Source organism: Scomber scombrus, chromosome 5 (genome assembly GCF_963691925.1).
Source record: "Scomber scombrus chromosome 5, fScoSco1.1, whole genome shotgun sequence".
Taxonomy (NCBI): domain Eukaryota; kingdom Metazoa; phylum Chordata; class Actinopteri; order Scombriformes; family Scombridae; genus Scomber; species Scomber scombrus.
Window position 1 is genome coordinate 16,145,262 of NC_084974.1, and position 20,718 is coordinate 16,165,979.

The 20,718-nt window shown below is 39.1% G+C and overlaps 1 protein-coding gene across 5 annotated transcripts in view; it reads left to right on the forward strand.

Annotated features, from left to right (window-relative positions):
* The window catches only part of LOC133980223 (muscleblind-like protein 1), a 71,424-nt gene that overhangs the window by 45,597 nt on the left and 5,109 nt on the right, over window positions 1–20,718 (forward strand). Inside the window, exons 3-8 of one of the 5 annotated variants that reach the window (XM_062418876.1) lie at window positions 6,656–6,826; window positions 11,846–12,064; window positions 15,096–15,335; window positions 17,460–17,513; window positions 18,378–18,528; window positions 19,984–20,019. In XM_062418876.1, the coding sequence (XP_062274860.1) occupies window positions 6,656–6,826; window positions 11,846–12,064; window positions 15,096–15,335; window positions 17,460–17,513; window positions 18,378–18,528; window positions 19,984–20,019 (871 nt within the window). The remainder of the gene's footprint in view (window positions 1–6,655; window positions 6,827–11,845; window positions 12,065–15,095; window positions 15,336–17,459; window positions 17,514–18,377; window positions 18,529–19,983; window positions 20,020–20,718) is intronic. The other 4 variants (XM_062418879.1, XM_062418877.1, XM_062418878.1 and 1 more) reach the window with 4 other exon arrangements.

Below are 20,718 nucleotides of genomic sequence, written 5' to 3' on the forward strand. Positions count from 1 at the left end.
AGATTCGCATTTTAGCATGTTAGCAAGGGGCAGCATAAGATTTAACATTTTCAGAAAACAGCTAGGATCTATTCTTGATTATGGAATCTTTTCATCTGTATATCTGTGTGAACTGTATGATAATACAAGGGAATATAATAATCTCTCTATGAAAACAGTGATCTGTGTCCTTTAAGGCATTATTAATAGTAGCTACAATTTCAGATTCCCTCTTAACCTTTTCACCACAGACTTTATGTTGTTATGTTGAATTTTCAAAGACTGTAATATATATGATAATTCCTTGTTGTGAATATAATCCCTGGACAATGCATGGTATACAACTGAAATTGTATTCATTTTCAGATGAATAGATTAACAGTTGAATTATTAATTAAAGGGTAATGCAACATTCAAACACCACTCTGACATTGTAGGGTTATATGGTGAAGTTGTCACCGAACAATTGGCTACTTTAAATCCAGCCAACACTGGAAAACATTAACACTTATTGGGAGATGTGATTCTGGTCACCTGGTGAATGTAGGTCCAGTGTACTGTTCACTCTTCTTTTAGCTCTGTTTCTACCAGATTCTGAGCACGCAGATGGTAAGTGCTCCAACATTTTCACCAGCTAATAGCTATTTGCCATTTGGTGCTCGGCAGGTAGTGTACTGTGCGGTTTTTAATATATTTTCACAGAAAAGAGATCCATAAGTGGTGAGAGCAAACCAAAATAGTTAAGTCGTGGGCTGTAAAAAGAAGAAAAGTAAAACAACAATGAGCTGAAAGATGCTAAAATGTTCTGCAGATTCTGGGTTTGTCACTATGAGTGACACCTTTCATATCATACATAGTCATTTGATCCAAAAATATTGACTAGCGCTGCTTTAAAAATATGGTGTATCTAGGGGGAATAGACGAGGGGAGGGTATTAAAAGGTAAAAAAAAAAAAAAACAAGGTCTATTGAACACTAATGTTTTGTTTTTTTGGATGGTCTTATTGACTTTTCAGTACTTGACATAGAGGGTTATGGGATGGGTTGCTGAGGTCACAACCAGCCAAATGCATGATACATGAAACTTAAGAGAAAATGTCACAGTGGTAATTGAAGTAACTGAAGGTTAGGACATGGATACAGTATGTAGGTTTGTGTGTGTTCTTGCTTACTTCCATACTTTTCCACTGTAATTCACCTAAATATAATTAATAAGCATTACTAACATTCTGCCACCCCAAACACCATTATTTGCTTTTATCCTAAAAAAAAAAACCCATAATGGTGTGTATGTGTGTGTGCAGGTGTCTAGACACATATGTGCATGTGAGTGTGTGTCCAGGAGCTGAAATATGGCTGAAAGATATCTGGTGTAATGAGGCCAAGGTGATTTATATGTGCAGAATGCTCCATTCCCCAGCAGGGACTCGTACATGCACACGCATACACTTTAAATGTGCGAAGCTGTGACAGCTGTTTCACTTGCTTTTAATTGGCAAGCAATTAAAAGCAAGTGAAACTGTGTTTGCCACATGCAACTTTCCTGGCAAAAGCAAATTGGTTCAACTTTCAGAATCTATATTTGGTGATGAGACTACTGCAGGTGGGGGTGCTGTATATCAAACCTTTACCCTGATATGCTAAAAGATGTTTTGTAGCTATGAATGGGGAAAGAGTATTATTTGTATGGTGCAACAGATTGTCCAGACTATCTGAAAGGACTGAATGCGTGAGAGACAGATGCAGGTAGTCTGTTAGCATATTAGCGTCTCAGAGGGGGACAGGTGAAGGCAGCACAGAGTCAACTTGAGTGGAGTCTGCTGGTCACACACTCTAGCCAGAGGGAGAACTGCTTTGGATCAGACTGGCTCACCATTAACCTGTGTTGACACTGTTTAGACAGTGGGGGAAAAAACAGAGAAAGGAGACAGGAAAAAGCATTGCAGGGAGTGATCGACTGTTCAGACAACAGCAAAACAGCAACAGATAATGAGGCTTTTGGTAAAAATAGAGGGATGGAGAAACATGTCAAGGTGCTGACCTTTCTGAATGTAGCTGATAAAATGTAGAGTCAAATTCTCATTACTACAAGCATAATAATTCTTCACCTTTATCCTAATAATAATACCTAATCCAGACAATGTCTTAACAGTGGTGTCTATCTCCAAAGGAACACAATAATCTGCGGTATTTCTTTCAGAAACATAATGATGATGAAAGTTATCCAAATCAGTTTGTGTTGTATTATAAGTGACTCTGGAACAACTGACACTTCATTTTTCTACATCTAAAACTGATTAAGCAGCCAATGACCTTGCCCTTTAGGAAATGAGAGGACATAACCGTCAAAAGAAAAACGCTCCCAAACAAAGATTTATTTGAACCATCACAATGTTATGTTTGCTTCCTTCCAGTCTGCTTTAATATCCCTCAAACTTTGCTGAGAATACATTTCCAGTATTCCAACTGCAATTTCAGACGATAAATATTCTGCACTCATTCATTCATTCATTCATTCATTCAAGTAGAACTCAGCAACTTTTAGACATGTCTCTCTGTCAAACTGTCTCTCTTTGGACGCAGCCAAGCTATTTGTGCACACTATGATTCTTTCCCATACGTCTTATTGTAGTACATGTTGGGGGCAGGCTGGAGAGACAGCCATAAAACCTCTTGAGTCATTATACAAACTAACTCTAAAAACTGGACAAAAAGCCAGAACAGCTGACTGAACAGCTGACTGAACGGTGTTTCAGCGGGAACGGTAATGTGATTTTTATTTGATTATATTTATATGTTATGTTTATATCACTGTACAACGCACATTACGTGACTTTTTTTTTTATTGTAGTTTACATCAGACTCTACAAGGCTGCACATTTGCATGTAGATTAGCCTGCTTAATAAAATGATTAGAGATCAAATAAAAATCACATTACCGTCCCGCTGAAACACCGTTCAGTCAGCTGTTCAGTCTCTCTGCATCCCGAGCGCCCCCTGCATGTTTGGAGCAGTGACCGGCTATGAAGCGTTTTGCTTTTGAAGAAGGTTTCTTGGTTTGAATCGTTTAGTGCTCTGCATCGTTTCTCTATTTGCAGCGCGTTTGATGATGCTGCATTTGTCTTTGTTTTTTGCAGCGCGTTTTTTCATTTGCAACACGTTTCTCCTTTTGCACCTCGTTTAGACTTGTGTTTGAGTTTGTATATTTGAATCGTTTCTGTACTTGAAGCTGTTTTCCTTAACGGAGACGCGTTTGGCCGTTGCAGTGCGTTTGGCCCTTGTCGGCCACCGTACAATTAACATGAAACCTTCTAATTATACCAGCTACTTACAGGCCACAAAATACTCTGATGCCATTAAAAACATGCATGCCTTACCTGCATTCAGGAGAGTTTGACGCATGTCTCGTGATGTTGCTTCCCTCAGGCTGGGTGGTAATTGTGCACTTATGATGAACTTAAAGTTTTGCTTCAGTTCACTTAGGTTAACATGTAAACACAGGTGGAAAGTAAATTAAAATTACTTCAGGTTTGAAGACCTATATTCTCTGCAGCATGCAAACTTTCTTGCATTTGTAGTGATAGGACAGGGAAATTAAAACTATTTAGGGTGTTGGCTTGCTAACAATTGATCACTATCACACAATACAAATAAAAGCTGGGGCTCGTTGGGGAAGTTTAATTTTGCTAATATTTGGTCATACACCAAAAACATATTTTAGCACTAGATGAAAAGTCAGAAGATCACTCATTAGGATTCATCATCTGTGAACCATGAATGTCTGAACAAAATTTCATGACAGACTGACATTGCCATCCAAAGCCACACCACTTAAACTAATAAAATTAAGATAAAAAATGTAGCTTACCATATTAAAAAGTGTTATTTAAAAAGCTACAAACAAATGAAGAGAATGCCCTCAAATAGTGCTTAGAGGATTGTTTTTTTTTGCCACAATAAGCTCTGCATTGTGCCAGCTAATCTCACACACACGGCTGGAGTTGACATGCTGGAGTCTAGTCACCCAGAGGGAATGTGCCCTGAAAATCAAAAGACATTAACCAATTAGCGCTGATCAATAGTCACAGCCACACAGGGATGAGCAAGACTAGGAACATTGTTAATGTGTGCCTCTAGGCCAGTCTGCAAGCTGGGAATACTGTTGCTCTCAGCCAATGAAAATGCTGCAAGAACTCTTGACATTTTGCCGCTCTCCAATGCAAAGTATCTCTCCCGCTGTAGCTAGGCAGAACAGACTGCATAAGGAAATGAAAGGGAGATATGGGAGAGATAGCAAGTGCCAAGGAAAGGAAAGGAGTAGAAAGAAGAGAAATAGGAGGAAAAGAGGAAGGGTGGGAGGCTGTATTTGTTAGGTTGTGAAAGCAGGTGTCATTGTGGGCCGCAGTGGGCAGCAGGTAATCTCACCGAGATAAGGAGTAGCATGACAGCCAACCTTTAATTCCCCATGGGAGGTGGCACTGTGGAGTTGTCCCAGGGTTGGTCTCCCCATTCCCTGGAAATAGATTTATATAAAGGAGTAATGGGGAGAAGATGGGAAGAGATGGGCAGAGGATGTATTTTGATGGAAAAGACTGAGGAGATAGAAAAAGAAAGAGGCGACAAAGAGGCAGTGAGAGCGTAGCACTTCTGTTTCGCATTTCCGGAACACATGAACATGTATACATACACAGATCACAGCAGCACCTCTGCGCTTACACTGCTCTGTATTCATGATTAGGAGAGCAAATATCAGCATGGGGCTCGGTATGTATGGGGATTGAGGTGAAAGGAAGGGAATGAAAGAGAAAAGGGGGTTATAAAAAAAAAAGAAAAGAGGTAGAGATATCTAAGATATTACACCTATCTGTGGGAGTGTTCAGTGGAGCAGGCATTATGAGAGTGTAAATTACATTCCCTCCTTCTCCCCTTGGGCTGCCGGCTGCTGCATGAATATAATCACCCGCAGCACCCAGACGCACACTTCACTGTCTATAGACACTAGCAGAATGTTGGATATAGTGCTGTAATATCTGTATGTTTATTGTCATAGAAGTCTCTAATTAAGTATTGATCCCACATTGGTTTTCCAAGTGCTTTTCTATTCTGAAATGGTGTAAAATATTGACACCTAACTCATTCATCTCAATTGGGAGGAGATCAATAGTGATTCACCGGGCCTTGTTAAACATCCAGCACCAAGTGAGACTGCTTCTAAGGTGGCAGCCACTGAAGGACTACTGTATCACTGCAGGATAGAGGAGAGTGTGGGTTTTTGCTAATTGAGTCCCAAAACAATTCCTCTTTGGCAGCAGTTAAGGTAGCATGTAAAAAGCAGAGTGTCTTTTTTCCTGTTTCACTGTAATTTTCAAATTGCATTAATGCAAAGAAATCAACACAATATTTACGAAAGTTTGCGATTTTTCTAAATTAGTGCAACTTTTCCTACATGAAATGACCAATTCAACAAACTGCTATTGACTTGAACTATTTGTCGCATTTCATGTCAATAATTTCTGCCATTGCGGTGCATTCAGGTGTCTCACCTGCAAACACCGAGCAAAACAAATGTCGCCAAATGAGGTTTGCATTTAGTTACTTAGTTGCTCTCTGCACATAAAAACACGCAATTTGGAAATAAAATTATATTCTTATTCATTTTAATGGCATTATTGACTGAACTTGTTTGGAGATACATTTATTTAATAAAGGCTGATAAATGGAACTGCATGGTGCAGTATTTTCTTTTTTATACAGCTTTGAGTCCATGTTCAGAAAAATTAATAAAAAAATTGCACTGAAATATACAGTAGTTGTTGTGTTGTTGTTTTGTCTATGATATGAAATATGCTTTTTATTGAAGGATTCATTATTATATTAGTCATTATGACTCTTAATTGGTATTCGTTTTGAAAAAAGAAGTGTTCCTTTGCTTGCAATTTTTCCCTATTCCTGCAATTTTACCATTGTTAGCGCAATAAAAAAATATATACATATATATATATATATATATATATATATATATATATATATATATATATATATATATATATATATAAATATATATAAAAAAATATTTCAAATTGTATCACTATTTTTGAGGAAAGCCACTGCAAAATCAAGCATTTTAGGCAGCAATAATCTCAAAAACAACTCTCCAAAATCCTAGAGGGACTGCTTTTTGAACTTCTTGTAACATCATTTATTTCCAGAAGAGAAAATACTGTTTAAATGCAACAAGAAAGATAATCCACTACATACATTGAATACTCAATGCAGTAAACCCAGGGTGCACAGTGCATCATTCTCCATGACTCTCTTTCATTCGCTCTGTGTATTACAATCTGTTAGCAGAAGCAGATAGTCTAGCTAATCCTCTTTATCGCTGCTTTTGGAGATAATTTGTCTCTCGTTGGGAAAAAAAAAATATGTGAAAGTCTCAAGCACAGAGCTTAGGTCATGAAGGGGGTAAAGAAAGCAGAGCTGATTGGTCTTCTTCACGACAAATCCAGTGGCAGGCCCAGATGTCAGGGATGTTAAGTCAGCACCTACTAAATGGTAGGGCAGCAAGTTGAGTCGCGGCCCATTACTTCTTTACATAAGGCAACAGTCAATGGAAAGTTTATCCTCCTCATCTGTCCCTCTATTCTTTGTCTCCTCCTCCTGTCTCAACCCTTTAGGGCCGCTGTTCCAGGGAGAACTGTAAGTACCTGCATCCTCCTCCCCACCTAAAGACCCAGCTGGAGATCAATGGAAGGAACAACCTCATTCAGCAGAAAAACATGGCCATGCTGGCCCAGCAGATGCAGCTCGCCAACGCCATGATGCCCGGCACACAGCTCCAGCCAGTGGTGAGAGGACACATATGCATACAGCATAAACTGCAGATGTGCACATGTATAAACACTTACAGGTCTCTACACACAGAGTGCACAAACTCTTGGCATGGTAAAACAGTTCCAGGTGTGCAGGGCCCTGTCTGATTCCCTGATGGTTTAAAATTTACTTTTAACTCAAGATGCATATTAGGATAATGTCAAGGAAAATAAAGGTTTAAAATCTGCTTTTAATGGTTATGATAACATGGTATTCACCAAAGTACTTGCTGAGATCTCAGAACACTGCGGCACTGCAAAAAATAAGTCAGACAGAGCAACAAACACAAGTGCCAGACAGTCATGAAGGCTGTAAACAAACTGACAGTCTTGCTAGATTAGCTACCACTTAATTTGGGTAAACCTTAAGTGAGTGTACCGTTAATATAACCCGTAATATCCAATAATCTCTCATTATAAGAATACTGTGAGTGTTCACAACTACAGCAAATGTTTAGGTCAAAACTGAAGCAGGATGCTAACAAGGCAATAATTTTACTATTTGCCATTGTTTTCTCTTTCAAATTATTTTGACTGATCTGTATGATCAGCTTACACTCAAGTTTGTTCCCTGTTAGGACTCTTAGCAATGTGGGCACATTTTCAAATCCCTGCAATTATTTTGGTGAGTGTAATGTTACAACCAATAGAACTGATGGCTGGAATAAATGTAATTTCCCCAATAAAAATTGATATACCTATACATGATGAAATAGACGAGACAAAATAAAAGCCATACACTTAGAAAATGACTCCAAATTTATTTTGCAATAAATCAAAGAGAGAAACTTGGTTGAAGGTTTCTGTTGTCAAACCAATACAACTAAAAAAAAACATGGCAACATTTTGAGTGGAATTTATTTTTCATTTAACTCCTTGATATTAATGTTATGATAGATTGCGGCAGGGTTTCATTTCAGAGAATAAGTTAGAGATTAAAGGGATCCTCTGCTTTAAATTAACTGTTGTCTGTAGCCATAGTGCCATGTCAGCATCAATATAATCCACATTCATTTATTATATATCTGCCTATGTTTGCTTTTATTACAAAATAAAAACGTCATAATTGTCAAAAAAATCTACTTCTATTTAAAGCACTAAATTAGCTGGATCGGAATTAAGAGATAATTTAATTTGATTGTGAAAGCTCATTATGGGCCTTAGAAACAGAAAAAGATAATGTAAATTTACATTCATTTACTGCCTTTATAACCTTCCAGGTCAGAATGGAGATTGCACAGTAAGCAAACTAAACTAAAAAGCTGATTTCTACTCCAGAAAAAGCTAGTAAGTGGGATAGTGAGATAAATAACATAATGTTAGCATGGATCGAATAAGAAATGCTAGAAAAGTGGGACCCAGGTATTAGATACTGATCCCTTTGGAATTTTTATTATACAGTCATTAATACTTTAATATTATCATTACACAATAACTGACACACCCACAAATCCATGCATGCACACACACACACACACACACACACACACACACACACACACACACACACACACACACACACACACACACAGTAAATTATATCAGAAATTTGTGGTAATGCTGCACGCTATAGGGATCTTCCAAGTGATGGTGGAAGCCCCGGTCAACCGGTTCAAATGAATGTTTCCCCGGCCAATCCATCAGACCATACAGAGTCAATAAGACCTGTCAGTCAGACTTGAAGTAATTCCTCTGTCTTCTCCTCCATGCCTTTATGTTTAAGTGAGAGCAGTGGAGTGAATTTGTCTCACACTATTCAAAAGAGCTTCAGATGCGGCATGCTTGGACACACACACACACACACACACACACACACACACACACACACACACACACACACACACACACACACACACACACACACACACACAGACACACACACGCACACACACATTTTTACGTAGGTCACTTTTGGGGATATTACATATACTAACTTTCATTTCCTGGAGACTTACCCTAACCCTAACCATAACCACAACTTGCCTCTTCCTAACCCTTACAGTACCCTTACCTTAACCTTAACACTGACCCAAAAATATTTTTTTTCACAATTGAGGACAAAGCTTTTGTCCCTAATTGGACAAGCCATTATCAATTAACTGGTCTGAAGTGTGTCCCCAAAAGTAGACTAAGTCAGAAATACACATACATGCACACACACATGCACATTTAGCCAATGGCTTATCACCCTTATCTGGGGAGACGGGCTGAGTCGAGAGGCCCATTGAGAGGAACAGAGGAAACCATGAAAGGGTTTAAAGAAGCAATAGATCTCTCTGGGACTGCAAATCCTTTCTTTTCTGTTCATGTCATGGGGAGAGAAAGAGTAAGGAGGGCAGAGGAGGAAGAAGACAGGCTGGCAGAGAAGGACACAGCAGAGGAACAAAGGGAGGACTGAGAGAGAGGCAGGAAGAGATAAATGGACAGAGTAAAGACAGGTAGGCAAAGTGAAGGAGATAGGACGACAGCCGTGAGGAGAGATGGCTTTAGTTCTGTGCTACAAAGAAAAGTCAAGGAAAACACAGCCACGTTGTGTGCAAAGGGAACAAAGGGTAAGACCGGGTATACTAGGCTTTCCAGGAATCCTTCCTGCTCAGACTTTCTTCCTCCCTCCCTCCCTTGTGCCTTTAGTTCAGTTTCCTGTCCTCATACTCAGTATCTCTACCACATTTTGTCTGTTACTCTCCCACTTTTTTTGTCTATGGCCATCCCCCCTTTCTCTACATGCGTAGGAGAGTGATTTCATTTCACGCATGGAATTGTGCAGAGGGTGAAGTAATTAGGGTCCATTACAGCCGGCTGTGAGCAATGGTACTCCTGATGCTTTTATTACAGAGTCAACGTCAGTGGACAGCCCACATCACAATTATATCTATTTACAGAACTGTGTCACTCACTCACTCACTCACTCAGTCGCTCACTCACTCACCTCATGATATTTGGTCCACTTGTTTGGTGCAGACATAAATTGAATAACTTAAAATGCAAAATGAATAACACAAACACAACAAGGGAAAGGTATTACAGTGCTGTCTGGAGTCTGTCAATGGATTTATTTCCATGTATGGGCAGGAGGTACATGTAGTGTTGAAAAGTTTGATGCACCATAAGAAACTAAGTTAACATTTTCAGTAGTTCTTACATTATTTATTTGTTTATTTCACTATTTTTTAATCTTACTGTATTTGTTGTGTATTGTCTCATATCTTATTACTTTTAATAGCTTGATTTTACATTTTTTACATAACAAGCACATTGGTAGTCCTGAAATATTTGAATCCTGATTTCCGAAGGTAAAGCACATTATCTCTTCATTTTTAAAGGCTCTGCACAGATAAAGTCCATTATTAAACTAAATCTTACCATTTTTATAAAACATACACATTTTTCATCCACATTGAATGAATGGATAAAGGATAAATGAGCTGCATACAATAAACAGGACACAATATATGGTAAATAATACTTCAGAACTACTTCCAGTTATTGGCTCTTTGGTCAGACATGTCCAAGATTAAAATCAAACAAGAACATTTAACATTGTTTAAAAAACCCATAATGTTACTTGCAATAGCATGACATTGAAATCCAGCTCTAGATGATCACATTGCTTTTGATCTTCCATAATTCATAAAAAGCAAGTTGTTCATTCTCACTCAGATGATAGCCTCATAGCATTCGGTTGTCACATAAAAATGTGGGGCGAAAAAGTTAGCTCTGATCTTAAGTGTGTGATCTACATTTTGATTGATGTGTAGTCACAGTGTGTATCTTGTATGATGTGTTTTTTCGATCTGGATTCAGGGCATTTAGAATGGGGCATCTTTACTGCATAACTATCAGATGTCACAGCTGCAATACAAAATGCTGACAAGAGGCATGAAGTGAATACATTTTCTTTTTCAACTGAGTGATTCATTCAACATAACTGAAAAATCTGCTAAATAAAACTATTCAGTACAAAGTGAGGAAATATTCCTGAAATGACCATAAGCATGGGTGCAAACGTTTAGCAGGATGACATCATTACATTGTTAAAACATCATGACTGTGAGCCTTTTCAATGACATCATTCCTAAGTTGTTCCAACCTTGAGCATGTGAGTGTCCTTAACTGATATCTGCACCTTGAAAGAAACATGTCTACTTTTCCAGAGCACTTTGTGATAGGACATAATTCTCAGACATTCCTGATGGCAACACTTGATGAATTCGAAAAGTCCATGCCATTATTCCTGATTTTCTGAGTCATCCCAGGGCTGCAAGGAGGTTTTGGGAGGAATTTAGCTGTCCAGCCCTGGCTGCCGCTGCTCTATTACTCACTGTGTCGTGTTGGCAGGGGCTCAAGAGACAGTCCTCAGACTGAGGCTGAGGTCAGGAACATGCAGGGAAAACTTGCAGTGGACTATGTCAGCTAGCATACTCCTTAGCCTCCTTTTCAGAGAATATCAGCGGGAGCAGTAACAATGATGTTTTCTATTTCAAACTACAGCACAACACATAAAGCAAGTTGCCCCCCTCTTGCAGGTACACACAGCTTGACATCCTTCATCCTTATTACTCCTATATGTGTGATCTCTGGTGTATGAAGCGTATGATTCCATCTGATCCTTGTGGGGAATAGGTGCCACCACATACAGGGCTAGACCTCCCTTATGTGTTACTGCAAATAAAACCCAAGCAGCCATCAAAGAAGACACGCTCTTCTTCCTTAGATCTGTGCCCATAATTGTCTGTTTTTTGCCATCTTCTTTCCTTCACATCCCCAGCCACAGTTCATATTCTTTGCTCAGCTATTTATAATTGTATACATCTCTTATTCCACCATCTACTGTCACATATCTTCAAGTGGAATATGAGTAGGAATGAGGAAGGTTGGCATTATACTTGATAGATATAATTAAATATGCAACATCTTTATATAGACTTAGTCAGTAATCTAAGTGTAAATTTTGCCCAACTTTGACCAGCTCTCTCATTTTGCATGTGCCCACAGCCCATGTTTTCAGTCACACCCAGCCTTGCAACCAATGCCAATAGTGCTGCGGCAGCGGCCGCTGCATTTAACCCGTACCTTGGCCCTGTGTCGCCCGGCCTGATGCCCGCTGATATCATGCCCAGCGCCCCAGTACTGGTCACCAGCAACCCCAGTGTCCCTGTACCAGCTGCTGCTGCTGCTGCTGCACAGAAACTCATGAGGACAGACAGACTGGAGGTGAGAAATAAACACATTTACACACACACAGATGCAGGTATAAATGGAAAAAATATGACCTCATTAGCACATATGCACACACACCACAAATCGCACAGATGCGAGGATTTGCATAATTATTTTGTCACTCTCATATCAATCACAGATTAAAAGATAGATTATTAAAACCCTAGTAAACACTGCATCTGATGCAAATCTTTTTCCCAGCTATGCAAGCAGATTGGGCTTTGAAATGTGGGGCTGTTCCCATTTGAATATTAAAGGCATGGGTTGGAAAGTCTTGCCTCAACAGTTTCTGTTTGTAGACTTAAATTACGTATCTGGTACACACTTTCTGTTACTGTAACTGCATCCCATTACCATAACACAGTCATTACTCAGACTTAAGCAAAGAGAAATAGACATTAATGAGAGGATCTCTCTACAAACATGACCTTAGTCAATGCTGCATCCCATCAACCGTCAGGAGACAGCATTGTTTGGCACAAGCTCAAGTCATACTGTCAGAGTGTAATTTTCAGAGAAATCTTTAATTCTCCTATGAAAGCAATCAGTCATTTGAAACTGGTGAGTGCCTCTCCTGTAGCTGTGTTCAGATTATCATTAATTGGACAGTAAGTCAATCTCATCCATTATGCAGCCCCACCCGGGAAACACTTGCAACGGAATAATGGGGAAATCGTTGGAGGCAGGCAAGAACGTTAGGAAGGTTACATTTAAAATGTAGCATTGGGTAGCCACATAATTAATGGGGGTGAGACTGTGGAAGTCTCCAGGCCCAATGAACGAGTGGACAACATGTGGAGCGAGCGAAACGGTCAATGACAGGAAAAAGAGACGGAGGGGGAGATAGGAAATCAATATGTGGACATGTTGTGGTCATCAGCAGAGAGGTTTGGGCAAGCAGAGAAAAAGATAGCAGAAAGAAAGGAGAAATTAGTGATTGAATTTTAAAGAGGTGTGACCAGTTAGAAGAAGTTACAGAGGTTGAGCAAGATTGGAGGCAAGAAGTTGTTGTCGCAGAAAAGGAGCATGTCTTAAAAAAGACCAAGGATTGAACCATTTGTCTGGCAAAGGATTGATAGCATTCTGCACCAAACTCTGAACAGACAAACAGATATGAAATATTTATTAGCCAAATGCAATAATTGGCAGTAGAGGCAAAATCTGCTCAGTTCAGTGTTTTCCCTTCAAGATATTTAAACCCAGTGGTCGACACTGCCTGCTCTGCTCAGCCTGCATATCCTATGAAGCTTTTTGATTGGGAAAATCCACATCCCAGCCTAATTTGTCAGGAACTAGGTTTGCTAAAAATGTCTTAGAAAAAAGGGCCAGCCATATTTTAGTTTCTAGTGTGTGTCGTTCAAAATAAACATAGCTGGAATTCTGTGGACTGACACACATACCAGTCAGTAGATATGTTACAGACTATTTCCTTGAGACTGAGAGAAATTCCTATTTTAGGAGACAATCCTCTCGGCTGTTTTCCTGAGAAATATTTTCCATGAGTCTTGCTGTCTCTATCATGCATATACTCATATGTTGCTTACCTGCAACCATGGTGATATAAATGGCCCAGAGGGACAGTTACCATGGGGACAGAAATATGATTAACAGGCCCTTTATTTGTTTCTCCAACTAAGCACTTTCACTGGGTTAGCTCCTTTTAATGTATGATTAACTGCCGTTAAGAGAAACACATTGGTTCACACCTGGTGCAGAGAGGACATCAAATTGCTTCCATTCAGTCTTACCTTTTTTCTCTAATTTTTAACCATGCCAGCCACACTCACTCAATTGCCTAAGACTCTCACTGTCACTCCTTGATCCCCTTCTCTCTGTCCTTTACTCCCTATTCATCAACCACTCTTAGATTTTCCTCCCCTCTCCCTTGTTTCCTTCCTCCCTCACCCGCCTCTCCAACATCTGCCTGACAACAAGGCAGTCTGTCTTTTTTTCTTTTTCTTTTTTTAATAAGACCAGTAGCAGCCATGGTGATGGTGGCAATGGTGAGGAATTAATGTGTGTGTGCGCGCGTGTGCGTCTGTGGGATCACATTTATATGTGAGAGAGGCACATAAGAGCAAAGAAGAGACAGACATAGAGAATCGCACCCCATCTCTCACACAGATCAGTGATTGCGGATGATGAGCTGTCATGACAGGAGACAGAGCAGGGTTAGTCTGTAGATAACGGTGCTGGTGGCCTTTTGTCTGGCAGCCAGTCCACCACAAATCAAATACTTTATGCATGCAGACAGTGAGACTGGTAAACAGACATTTGGTAAATGGCTTGTTCTATTAAAATAACTGATAAATTGATACAACGTACCATGAAATTACATTTCATTTGGTGGAAGATAGGATCCATACTAGTGTTGGCTGACTATGCTCAAACAGAGATCTTAAGTTATTGCATAGCTCTTTAAGTGTCAAAATTTCGTTGTGGGAAAAAAACAAAACGATGCTTTGTCATAATTTATTTGTGCATCCACCTTGTGTTTGTCTGTATACGTGTGTGAGTGGTTTGGTGATTATGTCAGCTACAGCCTCCTTTGAGGATAACCGGTCTCATATTTCCCATGAGCCCCATTGAGCCCCTATATTCAGGCTGAGACAATCAGTTTCCCAAATTCTCATGCAAATGCTGCCCCCTTCTGTCTCTTCCAGGAAGAACAACAACACAGTTCATATGAATAATGGATAAATGTTGTGTAATTAATGAGTCTGTAAACGCTGGTTACGGTCTGTTCTGCTTATCAATCAGCAGTAATGGCCAGACCTGTCATTAAGATTGGTTAGCTCTGTCTGGTAAAGTGATTGTCAAGTTCTGAAATGACTGAACAGATTGATTACTTCATCAAATGTGAAGTAAAGTGAACAGTAACTTCATAATGTATGTGTGTGTGTGAGTCTTGTGTTTATGTTTTAGTCTTGTGTGGATTTATGTGTGTTTTAGCTTTATGATCAAGCCCTATCTTTGAGTTGCAAAATGAAAATGAAAAGTAGTAAAATGTGTGTTTGTGCTCCAGGTATGTCGGGAATACCAGCGGGGCAACTGCACCCGTGGAGAGAATGACTGTCGCTTTGCCCACCCTTCAGATAGTACTATGATTGACACCAACGACAATACAGTCACTGTGTGTATGGACTACATTAAGGGCCGCTGCTCTAGGGAGAAATGCAAGTACTTTCACCCTCCGGCTCACCTGCAGGCCAAGATCAAAGCCGCTCAACACCAAGTCAACCAGGCTGCGGCTGCTGCAGCCATGGTAGGTATCTGTCCAGATAACACCACCAAGAGGTACTCAAGCTGAGGATCATCTATATCACATATATCATAGCATCCTCAGTCCTGTGCAGCGAGAGGAATTACTGTAATTTAAAACAAATGAAATGTAATATATAGAGTTCATATAGCTATTTTAACAGCATATTTTGTGATGACCTAAAACAAATCATAATATGGGCTCTTTACAATAAGGGCTCGATAAATATGACTTCGGTGATACTGTGTAGGTATGAAGCACAAACAGCATATTACTCATATTCAGTTCTTACAGACAGAGTTGTTTAAGTCAACATCTCCTGCCCTGTGCCTTTACTCAAGCTCCCAACACACATTTCAGACTCCACTGTTTACCCAATATGCACTGAGAAAGATACAGAATTGATGTGTGCTTTATTAGCAGTAGGCTGTATAGATGGTGCTAGTATGTGACTGAGCCTGCTGTTCCTCTCCCCTGCTCCTTCTACTCCTTGTTTTGCTGCTTTGTTAGTTGTGTATTTTGCTGTTGTTCGCAGTTGATATAGACATTTGTGCTGATATAAACAAGACAACTGAGAGCTATTTATTGATAATGAAGTGTTAATTTTCTTTAAACACACACAATATGACACTGTGCAGGATATTTATACAAAGCCAAAACAGAGCTAACATAGTCAGGTTAATTCCCTGCTTTGACACTGGAGAAATAGTTTTATATATATATACTTAAGTTTGGACTTTTCTTCAAAATATTTGATGTAGTGACAATATTTAAGGGTAAAATCACATTTTTTTTAAAGTTTATCCTAATACAAAACTCATATGCACAAAGTAGATATGTGAGTTCTTGGCCACTGTAATCTTTCCTCCTGTCCACACTGGCCATGACGAGATCCCTTCCTAATATGAGTAAATTCTAAGAAATAAGGGAAAAAGTCCACAGTCTTCAGCTGGAACTAACCTGTCAGTCTGAGTTTAATCAATAGGTATCTTCCAAAACTGCAGTCTTTTCAGCACAAATTTCCTTTTTTATTTTTCCACAGATAGCTGCAGTAGAGGGATACTGTAACAGAAATAGGGAATTTAATATAAGAAAGACTGTTACTTTTGAAGACACTGCTTGGTTTGGCTTACACAACGAGTAATGCAGCTGCCAAAACCCCCTATTAGCCTCAGCTGAACTTTAAATCACATTTTTGCACAAGTAGAGGACTGGGGATTTTGTCTCCAATTTTGTCTCTGATCTCATATGTTGAAGTTACATAAGAAAAAGGAGGGATGATTACAGCGACTAATAACTCTTTCAATTTGACAAGTGATTATTGTTTTAGGTCAGACTTCAAACCTATTCTGTAATTCTTTGAATCTCATTTCATGGTGAAAATACTACTTTCACAATGCGCCTACAAATAAGGACCAAATTATCTTCATGAGCTTTATAATTACATCCTAATTTGGTCATAATACATAAATGAGCAAGTAAAAAATATTGTAGTATATTTAAAAGCACATAATAAAATGCTTTGATGTTTTTTAGGCTTTCTATTTAAGTAGGTAATTATAACTGGGTTTCTGATACACTACACTCTACAGTAATTGTGACAATTTAATGCCAGTTTTTTATGGTGACCCCACCATGATGCAGGGTACATTGGTAATTGAGAGCTTGAGCCTGAGTCAGAATCAAGTTAATTTGCCATTGTAACAGTTTAGTTTCATTGCATCATTTTCTAAAACTTTGTCTATTAAACAGGTGATTTTCTTTTAGGATTTTTCTCAAATGGCTTCTCCTCCTCTCTGTAATTTTCTCCAGAACATCAGTGCAATCAAAGTTATACTTTACTAAACCAAATTCTCCTCTGACAGTAAATTATATCAAGGCCCATAATTCTTCTTAATAACCCTACAGCCATTAATGTGCATGCCCTAGTCTTGTTATTGTTGTATATTGCATTCCAATGATTTGTTTTTTTTATTTGTTTGTTTGTTTTGTTTTTTTGTTTGTTTTTTCTCACCAACCCACACTGCACTGCTGCCCCCATGATGCACCTCCGCTTGCTGGTTTATGTTAATGCGCTTGAACCCCATTGGCCCATTGCCATCATGTGCTCGCTGCCTGCTAATTAAGACTCAGTCGGCTGTCAAATCACTGAAGCGACCCCTCGACGCAACTTATGACCTGGTACTATGACCTTTCACCTTTTGGCTTGGCATGTAGCTGTGGTGTAATAGATATAGTTTTATTGTTCTGGCTAAATTAAGTAGAGATTTAATTAACTGAACTGAGGAAACCCTAAGAGGTGATGAACTGATTGCCACAAGCCATTACAGTATATTTGTTGCATACAACATTTTTAAAAAATGCCAATTGATTCTTAAATTAAGACAAAAGAGAAGAAACACATTTTTACTATAAAAGGTCAGTTCATCACCTCATATGAGTCTCAAAGGCAAATAACTGATGGCATGATGTGAATGTAATGTAAATTTAATATTTTAGTGTCTAATACAATATAGTAGTCTTTGCATGACCTTGTCACTTCCCATACTGCATGTGTAATTGTTAAAGAGGTGTCATGACAGTCTTAACGTGGCTTATAGTGTACTATTATCATGGAGCGAGCAGTGCAGCTTCCCCTAACTACATCTTTTCTGTTGATGGTCCAAGTATCAGTACTGTAAAGCCTCTATTAAAGCTGACAGTGTAGTTAGCCCCTCTTTGCAGAATTATGCCTTAGACTGCAGAATTAGTATGTTTTAAGTTATATAAAATCATGATGTTCATGACATTGTGCTGAAAACTGTTTTTTTGTCATCACTAGCAAGATAGGTGTCACAGTGTGTTAGCTAGCATCACTGTCCTGCCCTGTTCTGACAGAGGTAGTGTAGTCCACTGCTTGCTTGCCAGTGTTTGTAATAGCTGTATGGAGGGGCAACTTTATCTTCTAATGAAGTTCTTTCTTCTCTCTGTCCTGAATGTCACTGCTATCATCCTTTGATTTCCCTCACTTCCCATCCCTTTATTTTGATGTTGTCCCCTACTCAGGGGCTCCCTCCCGTCTTGCCTCCTTTACCAAAGAGACCTGCACTTGAAAAAGCCAACGGTGCCACCACTATGTTCAATGCTGGCGTATTCCATTACCAACAGGCCCTGGCCAACATGCAGTTTCAGCAGCAGGCCGCCTTCATACCATCAGGTAAGGCCTGATTCTTCTTCAGCCCATGTTTGTCGCAGTGATCACGTTGCTATTGGCTGTCAAAGCACATGTACTTTCTCACAAAACCTCCTGACTATGTTTTGGCATTAGCAGAAAATGATTGTGTGATTTGTTGGTGACAAGGTGGAAAATTTTACTTGCAAGAAACTTAATTGTGCATGATTGTACAGCAACTATGTAGGCCAGAAGTGTGTGCGTGGGGGGAGGGTTCTGCATATATATAGACCTTTAGTGCAGTTTATCAAGTGTAGTGTCAAAGGACCTGCTGTTATAGTGTTGTGCCTTCTATAATTAAGATCAAGTCGAACAAATCAACTAGAAATGCTGTATTTATATTAATATTATTAATGGTTTAAGCTTGTTGAAAAAACTCATGAATACAGTTCCCTCTTTTATTGATTCTTTTTTCTTGTTTTTTTCGAAAAATATTATCATCAACTGTTAACCAAAACTTCCCCATAATCTTTCCCAAAAATGCACAAAAGCTCACATACTGCCATTTTTTCTAGCTCTAACTTACAACAAATGCCACCAATCAGATAGTTGAGACAGCCTGACAGGCAAAACCCAGGTCAACCAGAAAAAAAACAGTAGGTGAAAAATAGGTGAACCAGATGAGTGTTTTTTATCAATCCCTCTTCTCTGATGTGAATTTTGGCAGCTACACAGTAAGAGGACAATACTGAAAACTGTAAAAGTGGATGGATGGGGATGGTGGGCGGTGTTATTGGTGGTGGTGGGGGTTGGTACATCATGCACCACCATCCATAGTGGAAATTACGCCCTTGATGTACAGTGTGTGTGTGCATGTACGTACATATGTGTATACAGTTTGCACACACACTCCCACACAGCTTATTTGAAGTGCTCTCCTCTGGCCACCACATAGTCATCTTACATTGCGTCCCATATTCTCATCTGACAGGCTAAGAATAGCCTGCCATCGATTCCCTTCTGTGAGAGATTCAGATACTCAGATCCTCATATGTCCCTCGCTACTCAGGTCACTGCAACACATTTTTGAAAGCAGGTCATTCAAGTGTACCACTGTACAAACAGCTCTTAATGCTGCAGACAGGAAAATGGGACCACTGGAAGTGTTTAATTTGCCCTTCAGTTTAATGGAGCAGAGATAGTTGAACAGTAAACTTGGCCTGGACAGACAACTCTGCTCACTTACAGTGTTATAGAGTAGCTCAGGATTATGTTTCTTATGCAATATGCTGTGCATGTGTGATTGCAGAAATTAATATGTTTGAAATGGATAGATTATTTTGTTCAATTATTTATAATCAATACTGTTACACAATCAGCTAAAGCATGTATTGAAGCCATATCCAGATGTTGTCTGACTTTAAAACACTTGTAATTGGTTTTCTCGATTTCTTCTTTTCCCTATTTACTCCACTCCCTGTTGCAATGCATGATGGGCAGGCTCGATATTGTGCATGACACCTGCAACAAGTGTTGGTAGGTGCCAGCTTTCCTTACTGATTCTCTTTGAGCCCATTTTAGTCACTCACATTTTCATTCAACTCTCCACATAATGTGAGCACATTCTCCATTTTAGACTAAAACTATGCAATCTCTCTTCTGTACAATCGAACATGTGGCTGATAAAATCATTTGTGTAATTTCAATTGGAAGTCATGTGTTATACTATGCAATACTGTTTTATGAATATCTTTTTGCTCTGCCACAGATTTGTCTGCCACCTAATACTTGTTGCAGTTCAAAATCCCCTCACCCCTGCTTCATTATACAATACTTCCATCCCAAGCTCTCTAACCTCTAGAGCACCTCATTATACTGTCTGGTTATACATGCCTTATAAACATGAGGAGTTGTTATTGTCAGTAGAAGTGATGGTAGAAGTTGTTGTATAATGTTTGCAATAATTGTTGTAGTAATAGTATTGATTTGCAATTTTACTATTAAATTGCCAAGAAAAAGTTGTTGCCATCTGAATTAATCAGATTGGAAACGTTACTCTTGTCACTTCTTTGCCACTTAGCTTAATTACACCCTTTGGTTCTGTTTTTCATCCTCAACAGCACACATGACTATCTAATTCATATTGATAGAGTAATTGACAAACAAAAAAGGTAACTAAAAAATAGATCTTATTTTGAGCTATTTAAAGATTATCTCATGTTTATTAGCAGTCTA